Source organism: Vigna unguiculata, chromosome 4, assembly GCF_037176805.1.
Source record: "Vigna unguiculata cultivar grain cowpea cultivar isolate G323 ecotype 2 chromosome 4, ASM3717680v1, whole genome shotgun sequence".
NCBI classification, from domain to species: domain Eukaryota; kingdom Viridiplantae; phylum Streptophyta; class Magnoliopsida; order Fabales; family Fabaceae; genus Vigna; species Vigna unguiculata.
This window is the reverse complement of record NC_140795.1, coordinates 49085513-49097797: the sequence shown is the minus strand read 5'-3', so window position 1 is coordinate 49097797 and position 12285 is coordinate 49085513. Positions and strand designations below refer to the sequence as shown.

Sequence of the window (12285 nt, the reverse complement as noted above, 5' to 3'; positions counted from 1 at the left end):
TCATCCATGACTCAACAAAGTCTTGAAGAATGAATACATTAAAATGTAGAATATTTGAACTATATTATTGAAGATAAAGGAGCACATGATAAAAAAAATTATTTTTTATACCATACAACGAATGATACTCATCATCTCAATCTTTTAAAACGATTTTCATATCCCATAATATAATTTTACTAGTTGCTTAAAAAAAATTATATATTCATAAGAAAATATTGTATGATAGTCTCACTTGTTTAAATATTTATTTTCTCTAGTTTATCAAAAACAAATATGTATATCTTCTATTGTTCATCAAAGAAATTCTGCTTTGTCTCACTAGAAGAGATAATTTTCTTTTTTGTTTTAAGAATATATATCTTTTAAATATAGATATTTTTTAAATCTTAATCAGTTATTTAATATCTCTAATTCTATAAGATAAAATAAAATCTTATCTTTACATCTTAATTTCAATTAACAATTGAGATTTATTTATAAATAACAATAACTTTTCATTATATAGAAAATTGATTACCTTAATTAAAGTGCAATCCAAGATAAGATGCCTTAATAGGAGAAGCACGAGTCATTTACTTAACACTTTCACGTGTTTTTATTGAAATAAAAAGAAAAAAAAAACAAATCTATATTAATTATCAACATGGCTCATATAATAAAATTCGTTATAATCAAGAATCCCATAATATTTTTTAATCTATCTATTTCACCCTATAAATAGAAGCATCGCGAGAGTCCCACAGAGCAATGCATTAAGATTTGAGCTTTTTTCGAAATAGTATTAGCCCCACATCGCTCATAATGTCTTCCGATCTCTCTGGCATACTCCCTCGTGTTCTCATCGTTTCTCGACGAACGCTTCGCAAGAACAAGTTCGTGGATTTCGTCGGTAACTAATCAACCAACTAACTAACTTGATCATTATTTGAATCATCTTTTTCATCATCATCATCATCATCATCGTTATCATCATTTTCAGGGGAATACCATCTTGATCTGATAGTGAGCTATGGCGCAGTACCTGTGATCGTGCCTCGCGTTTCCGGGGTCCAATCCTTGCTAACCAGCTTCGAGCCGATCCATGGCGTTCTTCTCTGCGAGGGAGAAGACATCGAGCCATGTTGGTACCAGCAAGACGACGATAATGGCTCTGCTCTCTCCCCAGAAGAGTTGGAAGAAATCAGAAGGCTTCATTCCAGCGATACCTCCATCGACAAAGAAAAAGACTCCATCGAGTTGAGCCTCGCCAGATTCTGCCTCGAGAGGAACATTCCCTATCTGGGTATCTGCAGGGGCTCCCAGGTTCTCAATGTCGCGTGTGGGGGTACCCTCTACCAGGACATTGGGAAAGAGCTTTCAAAAGGGTGTGCGGAGAGTGATAGAGTGATGCACATGAACTACGATGATTACGATGGCCATAGACATGGCGTGAAGCTCGTAAAAAGCACCCCTTTGTGGAACTGGTTTCATGAGGAAGGTGGAGAAGGAGAAGAAGAAGAAGAGAGGGAGATTTTGGTTAACAGTTACCACCATCAAGGGGTGAAGAGGTTAGCACAACGTTTCGTTCCAATGGCTTTTTCTGCGGATGGTTTGATCGAAGGGTTTTATGACCCTGATGCTTATAACCCCGAAGATGGGAAATTTATCATGGGATTGCAATTTCACCCTGAGCGTATGAGAAAGCCTGATTCTGATGAATTTGATTACCCCGGTTGCCCCTTTGCTTATAAGGTTAAAAAAGATCAAATTTTTTTTCAATCTGATGCTATATATGGTATACATTGTTTACAGATTTAGCTAATGATGCAGGAATTTGTGAAGGCTGTGATTGCTTATCAGAAGAAGCTGAACAGTTTAACATCAGTGCCAAAGCCTGTGAAACTCAACAGGGAAATGGAGAACAAGAGGAAAATCATAGTGCGTAGCTTTTCACTTGCGAAAAACCTATACACAACTGGGCGTGGGAATTGGTCCTCTAGAGATTCTGAACTTGAAGCTGGAGCAGAGTTTTTGGAGTCGAACACAGTGTTGAGCGTGCAGCAAGAGAATCGGTTGAAGCAGATGGGAGCAACAGTGAGGAATGCAGGTTCGTATGTGGAGAGACTGAAACTGAACGAAGGAAGAGAAAAAATGGCGAAAAACGTAATGGGGAAGATGACGGTGGAGCAACTTTCTGAGCTTTTGACTTTCTACAGCACCATGGGACAGATTTGCTCTCAGGTTTTGGAGAGAAAGGTGCATGACGTTATGAATGACTTCAGTTGTTGACACCAACTTTGTTTCCTCGTGCCATGCAACATTGGTTGTTGTTCTTTTTTATGTCTTTTAGCGTGTGACTCGTCGCATGAATCTCGTACATATTTCAACTTTTGGCTTGGTTTCCTCTCCGTGAGAGTGATTTTAATGGATTCTTATTACCTTTTATTTTTAGTTTCCAGTGTTGTAATTATAAGACAGTCTTTGTTATGGTTGAAGTTAACAACTACACAAGTTTCATAAATGTCTCACTGTCTTCCGCCCAACAAACGGAAATCAACTATAAAACCACAACTGCCACCCACTAAAAACGGATTTGCAATCCTACATATTCATGCACTAACACTGCATTTGAAGTTATTCAATCTTAAGAATAATCAGGGATTTCAACTGGCCAAGGAGGTTAGGGACAAAAATTCATCCGTATCTTATCGTCGGATAAATATTTGTTTCGTACATGTATTCATATTTATTAGGTATTCGTTATGCGGATATTCATATAATATTTTAATATCCACACATATTTACGAGTACCCTCGAGTATTTACAAAGAAAAAATAAAAATAAATATTTAACAATATATTTTAATTGTATATTCAAATAAACTAAAATACATAACATTCATAAATTTTAAACAAAGTCCAAATAACCCATTTAAATAGTGTTGAATGACAATTTATAAAGAAATGATGTTTTTAAAACTATTTAATAAAAAAAATAACTCATTCAAAATCAATATGTTAATATTTTAATTATTTTTTAATTTTTTTTAATTTAAATTATAGTATAGCGAGTACGAGTATATACAGGTACAGTTTTTTTTTAACATGTGGGTATTAAAAATATCCGTACCCGTTACTTATGGATATCTATTTACAATATTCATTTCCTATCCTTGCGAGTTTTATCCGCAGATACCCGCATGTATGAATTTTGTTGACATTCCTCAAAAAAACTCATCTTTACACTTTAGATTTACATTCACTTGCTTTTATATTTAATATATATATATATATATATATATATATATATATATATATTCATACAGCACATGTATATGGCAGTTTTTGTATTCAAGAGTTATTTATTACCTTTTAATATTTTTACGTTTACTTGTTTAAATCCCTCGGTTTCTTGATCAATACACAGTTTAATTTATTTAGATATGAGGTGTCAAGATAATTAAGATGTAAAAGTTGATGATGAAACGTAAAATAAATTTATTTAATTAACCAATTCTTGTTTCTCTCATGTCCAATGAATATATTAAATGATTTTTAATAATTATATTATTCAATTTAATTAATATTTAATTAGATCTCTTAGTTTTTTATCAATTTATTTTAATTTATTTAGATTTTGGGTACCATGTGTTAAAGTTGTTGTTGAAACTTAACATAAACTTAATTGGGTGACCAATTCTTATTTCTCTCATGTTCGGTGAATGTATTAAATGTTTTCTAATAATTATATTACTCAATTTAATTAAATCACTTAGTTTTCTGATAAGTACACTTTAATTTATTTAGATTCTGCAGTAATAAAATAATTAAGATGTAAAATTTCATAATGAAACATAACATAAACTTATTTGGGTGACCAATTCATCTATCTCGTGCTTAATGAATATACTAAATGGTTTTCAATAATGATATTACTCAATTTAATTAAATCCCTTAGTTTTCTGATCAATACACTTTAATTTATTTAGATTTTGGGGTAGCAAAATAACTATGATGTAAAAGTTCACGTTGAATTGTAACATAAACTTATTTGGACGACAAATTCTTGTTTCTATCATGCTCAATTAATTATTAAATACTTTTTAATAATTGTATTACTCAATTTAATTAATATTTTATTAAATCCTTACTTTTCTTATGAATACACTTCAATTTATTTAAACTTTTGGATGTCAACATGTAAAAGTTCATAATGAAAACGTAACACAAACTTAATTGGGAGACCAATTCTAGCTTTTCTCACGCTCAATAAATATATTAAATGAATTTTAATATTTTTATTACTAAATTTAATTAATACTTAATTAAATTCCTTTGTTTTCTGATCGGTACACTTTAATTTGTTTAGATTTTGGAATATCACCATAATTAGGATGCGAAAATTCATGTTGAAAAATAAGATAAACTTATTTGGGTGACCAGTTCTTGTTTCTCTAATGTTCAATGAATATACCGAATGTTTTTTAATAATTATATTACTCAATTTCATTAATGTTTAATTAAATCTCTTAGTTTTCTTATCAATACACTTTAATTTATTTAGATTTTTGGATATAACATAAGTAAGATGTAAAATTTCATGTTTAAACGTATCATAAACTTATTTGGTTGATCGATTCTTGTTTCTCTTATGCTTGTTGAATATATTAAATATTTTTTAACAACTATATTACTCAATTTAATTAATATTTAATTAAATCCCTTAGTTTTCTTATCAACACACTTTAATTTATTTAGATTTTTTGGTACATAAGTATGATGTAAAATTCATGTTGAAACATATCATAAACTTAATTGGTTGACCGATTCTTATTTCTCTCGTGCTCATTGAATATATTAAATATTTTTTAATAATTATATTACTCAATTTAATTAATATTTAAGTAATGTTTAGAAATGAATTTTAATTGTATTAATATTTAATTTAATTTAATCAGGTGAAAGGTGGTTGTGTCAGTAGTAAAATTTTAATTATTCATTAAAAGATATGAATAGGTAATACAACAGAAAATTTAAAAAAAAAAAAGACAACAATTTATATAATTTTACAATTCTGTTCAAGATATCACAATACTATTGTATTACGATTATGCATTAAATGTGACTCGTAAATACTATATAAATAGTAATATCTTATTATATAAATTTTGAGTTTGACTACCTTTATATTTTACTTAATTCAATAACAGTTTTATTAAGATAACCTCCAGCATTAAAATCATAAATAATGTATAATAAACAAGGATATTAATTACAAATAAATGTTAGACATTTCGTTAAAACTAACTGTAATTGTATTTTAAATAATTAAAACCAGTTACAAATTTCCTTTGGGATTTTTATTTTGTTGCGTTTGTTGCATACTTTTATCTGGGGAAGAATTTCAATAGGTATATTTATTGTATTTAAATATAACTTTTATTGTATTTCTAATTTCTAAATGCTACAATTTGAAATATATGTGTGTGGATTTGTTATAGTTTATCCCAAAATTTGGATGATAATGGCTAGAGTAAAGTGCAGTTTAGTATGATAATTAAACTAGTTTAAAATTTATTTTCTATCATTTTTCAATAAATCTAACCATGAATAGATTTTGTATGGATAACAAAAAATTATGAAGAGAAAATATTATTTTGTTTTGCTGAAGCTTTAATTCCACATAAAGCATTGACGAGATTCAGGTTTAATCTTACATGGTCCATTCTCAATTATTTCCCAAGAACATCGATAATGAGAACAATAAAAATCCCTTTCTTCTACATAAATGTTAAAATGATGATCACCATTTGACCATACGAAATGACAAAAGTACAAGGTTGTAGGAATAAAATATTCAGGAAAAAATCGAAAACTATATGTTTGATTAATATTTAGTTTAATCAAACCTAGATCATGATGCTTGTCTTTGCAGCGAAGATCCAATTGCTTCTGCTTCGTACTTAATTTGTTGGTTATTTGAACTGTAACTTTTGTCGGAAAAAGGGGAACTGCACTCACGCTACCTTTCAATTTCACACCAACAACTACCAACAAACAAAGTATTATCATAATTTTGGAAATTGAATCCATAAATTGTCTCTTTGATAGGGTAACTTCAAAGAAGATTAATCTCTTTTCCATCAAGTGAGGCAGACATATAAATACCCATATTAATAACTAACCATTTATTAATAATTGAACCTCTAACTGAAATTTATACAACTGACATGTAAAGTGAAATTTATATTAATTTAATTAAAAAATAAAATTAATCAAGTTTTAAATTTTTCATAAAATTTGGTATTTTTAATTAAGTTCTTATTAAATACTTCTGGTCTTTTAGGTACTCAAAATTCTTATTTGTTCAATTGAGTCTCTAGAGTTTAAATGGTTCCGTAAGTATGATTTGATTGTTATCTTGTCCCCTCATCTTGTTTGTTTGTTTGTATCTGTATAATATGAAATGTGATGTTTTGTAGTTAATATAAAATGGTATTAAGTAATAAAAATCATTTTTCATTTTATATTAATCACAAAATCTTACATTTCTTAACACGAAAAGACAAATAATTAAGATCACATCATAAAATAACGTCACCAAATAAACAAAAAATAAAATAAAAATTAAACTACATGAACTCAGTTGACAAATATAAAAATATTGAGTACCAATAACATTTGATAGGAATTCAAATAAAATTGTTCAAATTTACGATAGACTTAAAAATTAATTAAATTTTTAAAAATGTAAACGAGTTTTTGAAATGTCTTTCTTTAGAACAAAGAGATTTTGAAAAATAAACTCCCATTAGATTAATGGCATTTTAAATGTGAAATATTTTTTATCTATTGGTAAAACATTTGTTACTTTGCACTCATAGAGTAAAAAAAAGTCTAACCTACTTTGTTCTCTTCCTCCTCATTTATTGGTAAACAAAGCTAAGTTAAGTTTGAATAATTATTGACAAGGGATTTTTTAGTTTTGATGCACCAATCTTTCACAACCAATAGAGAGGGGTGAATTGCTTTCTCAAACTTTTGATTTGTTTTTATACTTGAAAAACAGTTTTTGTTAAATCTTTATCAAATTGACAAAAAGAATTTAAGAATGCATATTGTTCAACATTTATACTTAGCAAAAATTAAAAGAGAGTGAAAAAAAGCACAAGAGACAACAAGATTTATATTGGTTCGATTCAAATGAATCTACATCTAGTATCTAGTTTTTCTCACTAGAAGTTCACTATAAAACCACACCAGTCGTTAGTCTAGTCAACTATATACTGGTTAAGTTGTCTCGCTAGTCAACTAGAATACTAATCTAGTCAACTAGATTGGTTCTGGAACATGAACTTGAGTTCTGTCATAATCTAGTTGATTAGCCAAATAACTTAGTCAACTAGGTACTTCTAGACAACAGCTGATTCATATAATAAGATCACTGCACCTATTGTAAATACGTATTTCAACCAAAAGAAAGAGGAAAGAGTGTTGAATATTTTCTTGGAGCAGATTCTACAGCAAGTGCTTAAGTGTTCATCAAGAATGATAAACAAGATCCAATGAAGAGGGTGTAATATTGACACCAAAGTTGTGTACTGAATCAGGTGTTATTGTTCCATCATTGCTACTGTTTTTTCACTAGTTTCTGTAATTTCTTGAATCTGAAATTTTGTATGTTATCACTGTGATTATGGTAATTGTGTGCAATTGCTTGGAACATTACAATTTTCATATTTCTTGAAGGGGTGTTTCTAGACGTGTGGTTTTAGAGTTTAGGAATTGCATAGGGGTTTTATAGTGAAATTTTTAGTGAGAAAAACTAGAGACTGGATGTAGATTCATTTGAATCGAACCAATATAAATCTTGTTGTCTCTTGTGCTTTCTTTGCACTCTCTTTTAATTTTTGCTAAGTATAAAGATTTGTTGAGGGGGAGATTGTTGCGGGTGACACCAATTGTTTTGTGGTGGAGGCTGGGTGGGCCGAGTCACAATCGAATCATGACGCTTGGGCTCATACACGCTTAAGTAGAAAGAGTTGCTCCTTGACTAATAACGATAGCTTTTGGTCAAGTGATAAGTGCTCGAGTATTAATTTTATAATTAATAAGTATAAAATTCATAATTAAGTGTGACATTTAATGAATTTTGACCTCAATAATTATTAATGCAATTTTATTTTATTTGGAAGACAAAAATGTTCATAAATATTATACAACTATAATGTATAATTTGTTTTATGCATAAAAAAATTAAAATAATTTTAATGTAGTCATAAGTTAGTTAAATAAAATTATATTAAGAATATGAATATTATAACAATATTTTTGTTTAAAGGAATATAATACAATGAGATTCAAATTAAATTTAAAACTCTATACAGTCATCTTTATAATGAAAATGACTAATGCATTATCATATTAAATAATATAAAAAGTATTAAATAATTTTATTTTAAAAATTAATTTTATATTTAATAATAGTAAAATTTCTCGCTATCATATGTTATCATTATTCAACATTTTTACGTTTTCTTTTTAATTTATTTTACGATTGGCCGTGACAATGGTATGTTTGTGAAAACACTTTTACAACGTTTGTTTATTAAATACAAAATGTTATGATTTTATTACGTAGTTAAGAATAAAATAAAAAGTTAAATTGAGGATGAATTAAAAAGTTAATCATTAAATTTCACCGAACAATATTAATATTGGAGGAAAATTAAATTTAATGACATTAAATTTTATTATTTAGTTATTTTAATGACACAATTATGTTAAAATTAATTTATTATTTTTATTTGAGGGTTAAATATGTGTTTGTTCTCTCAAGTGTCAGTGAAATTTGAAAATAGTCTCTCTTCTTCGAAGTTTTCGACTCATTCAGTCATTCATCTCTATAAATGCGTGAATTTAGTCCTTTTACCTAAATTTTGTTAAGTTTATCCTACGTTTCAAACCATCTCATGATAGTATTTAAATTATCTACCCCATTTGACACATTTTCTCTAATGTTAACTTAAATATTATCATAAATGTGTTTGAAACGTCAGCTAAACTTAACAAGAATTAATTAAATTAAAAAGATTAAAATTCACGTATTTCTAGAGATGAATGACTAAATTAGTCAAAAATTTTGGACTAATTTCAAATTTCACTTAAACTTGATGAACTAAAGACATAGTTAACTCGTTATTTAATTATTTTTTAACTTTTGTTTGTTATACATAAAAAAATTATAAATGACATATATATAATATTTATGGATATTTATGTTCACTAACAAAAATAAAATTGCATTAATGATTATTAAAATTAAATTCATAATTAACTATACAATTTTATAAAATTTAATATTCAGTAATTATTTTTAATTAGTGTCAATAGGGCACCCGTTATATTTTAAAAGTTAGTGTTTTAGGTTTTTTTTCTTTTGTTGGTGTTAACTCTGATAAAGATGAATTACTATTAATGGCATTTGAAATTATTAACGTTGCATTAACTATAGCTAATTGCGTTTTAAATAATCATATTAATTACTAGACGTTGCATTTAGGAATTGTCTTTTGCGTTAATTGTTACTTACGTTTTCCTTCGAAATTTGTTACATACTTTAATCAACGCCATTACAATTAATGAAACGTTACAATATGTGATGCAATGAGGACTGAAATTGTAAATATATTAAATAGTTATAGAGAATACTAACCCGTACCCTTTTGTTATTGGTTAAGAAATAATAACGTATTTCGATTTTATCAATTGAAAGTTGAAATAACTAATTTTATTAATTAAAATAATGTAAATTTATATCATTGATTTTATAAAGAAAAAAATATTTTTAAAAATTTTTAAGCAATAAAAATAAAAATTTTGAAACTTAATTAAATCTTAAATTGATACTTTTATTTTATTTTTTTTTTCTGTAATTTTTTTAGATATTTAATATTATTTTTTGTTGATTTTTTTTGTTAATTTAAACTTTTTTTTATGTTTAATTATATTTTAATTTTTAATAACATTAAAATATAGTTATTTTATTATTTAACATTTTGTAAATTTTATCGATAAACACTAAATAAATATTATAACAATTGTATAATACTTATGGATTTTTTTTAAAATAAAATAAAATTGCATGCATTGTGATCATGTCATATTTCATTTAATATTACAATTAATTATGAACTTTTATAAATTTTCATTAGTATTAATTATTCTTAACCAGTAATCAATAGTTATATTCAAGGTGATTAAAATCAAGATTATAAGTAGAATTGCAAGTAATTCATATATTCGTAAATCATGAAATCGTAACACAGATAATAAATTTCACTTTATATATATATATATATATATATAAGGAGTATAAATTAATCCGATTTATCTTTTGAAAGTTTAAATATGCATGAAAATAGTTAATATAATAAAATATTGAAATACAAAAGGAATTAAAATTAAATAAATTATTCTATTTTATAGATAAAAATTACACTTTTAGGTCAAGATGTTGATAGTGAAATATCGAATCAACTTATTAGTATTATAATATATTTGAGCATAAAAAAAACAAAAAATTGTCTCTGTTTGTTACTGGTCTTCACAAATAATATTTATATAAATTTTTTTATAAAAGAAATAATAAATAGTAATGTTATAATTAATAAATACGAGAAATAATAAATAATAATATTATAATTAATAAAAAATTAGTAAATAATAAATGTTAGTACGCATTGGGTCTATATAAAATTGTGTTTGCAAAACTAAAAAATTATAATTGTCATTTTTAATTGAATTTGTTTGGTTATGTGTTGCAGCTGATTTTTAATTGTATGATTTTTTTTATTGAGAAATGAATTTTAATTGTAGTAATATTTAATTTAATTTAATTAGGTGAAAGGTGATTGTGTGACTGAGAACGCATGTAGAATTTTAATTATTCGTCGAAGAATATGAACAAATAATACAACATAAGATTTGAACAAAAAAATGATTTACACGATTTTATTATTTGTTCTATGATCCTATCATCCTATTATGATTATGTGTGAGATCTGATTCGTAATTACAATATAAATCGTAAAATCTTATAATCCTATTATTTAAATCTCGATTTTGACTACCTTAATTATATTATTATTACTTAATTCAATAACAGTTTTATTAAGATAACCTCCGGCATTAAAATCATAAAAAATATTATAATTGTTATGAATTAATGGTCGTCCATTGATTTATACAATTACTCATATGATTGATAATCATATATCATATTATTCATTACTCTTTATGATGTAATATTTTGTATTTACTATTTGATTTTATATCCTTTCTGGGTTACCATATTGTACCTATGAATAGGACTCGTCCTATCAGTAATTAGACACACATAAAACCAGAAGTTGCTCCCTACTCTCTCATTCTCTATTCTTCCTCTCCTTTGTCTCTCTTATTACCTTTATTTTATAACACGTTATCAGCACGAGGGTTATCCAACTGAGCGTGAAGGCATATTTTTTTTTTTTTTTTCTTCTTTCTCCCTAAGAACAACGCTCTATATTCCTTAATCGAGGTTCTTTCTAATCTTTTTCTCATTCACAAACTTTATCTCATTTTTTTTTTTTGTGTAATGATAATTGTTTGATTTATTTTTCTCTGTCATATTATTATTATTATTATTATTATTTGATTTTAATAATTTCATACATGAAATTTGATTATATTAATATTTTATGTGCTAGTTCTAAAACATGTCAAATCTTGCAAAGCTTGAATTTGCGGCCCTTGATATTTCGGGGGACAATTATTTATCATGGATTTTAGATGCTGAGATTCATCTAGATGCAATGGGTCTGGGTGATGCTATTAAAGAAGGAAATAAAGCATCTGAACAAGATAAAGCTAAAGCTATGATTTTCCTTCGTCGCCATCTTCATGAAGGGTTGAAAATTGAATACCTTACTATAAAAGACCCTTCTGTACTATGGAAAAATTTAAAAGAAAGATATGACCATCAAAAGACCGTGATTTTGCCAAAAGCTCGTTATGATTGGATGCATTTACGGTTGCAAGATTTTAAAACTGTAAGTGAATATAATTCTGCAATGTTTAGAATTACTTCTCAATTGACTCTATGTGGAGAAAGAATTACTGATGAAGATATGTTGGAAAAAACATTCTCAACTTTTCATGCAACTAATTTGCTTTTGCAACAACAGTATCGTGAAAAAGGTTTTCACAAATATTCTGAATTGATTTCATGCCTTCTTGTGGCTGAACAAAATAATGAGCTCTT

The 12285-nt window shown here is 26.8% G+C and overlaps 1 protein-coding gene across 1 annotated transcript; it reads left to right on the top strand.

The window, feature by feature from the left end:
• The first annotated feature begins 735 nt into the window (after positions 1 to 735).
• On the top strand, positions 736 to 2430 carry LOC114181006 (putative glutamine amidotransferase GAT1_2.1). The gene is made up of 3 exons (XM_028067316.2): positions 736 to 892; positions 983 to 1734; positions 1813 to 2430. The coding sequence occupies exons 1-3, from the start codon at positions 805 to 807 to the stop codon at positions 2269 to 2271; spliced, it is 1299 nt and encodes a 432-aa protein (XP_027923117.2). The 5' UTR covers positions 736 to 804; the 3' UTR covers positions 2272 to 2430.
• The last annotated feature ends 9855 nt before the right edge of the window (positions 2431 to 12285 follow it).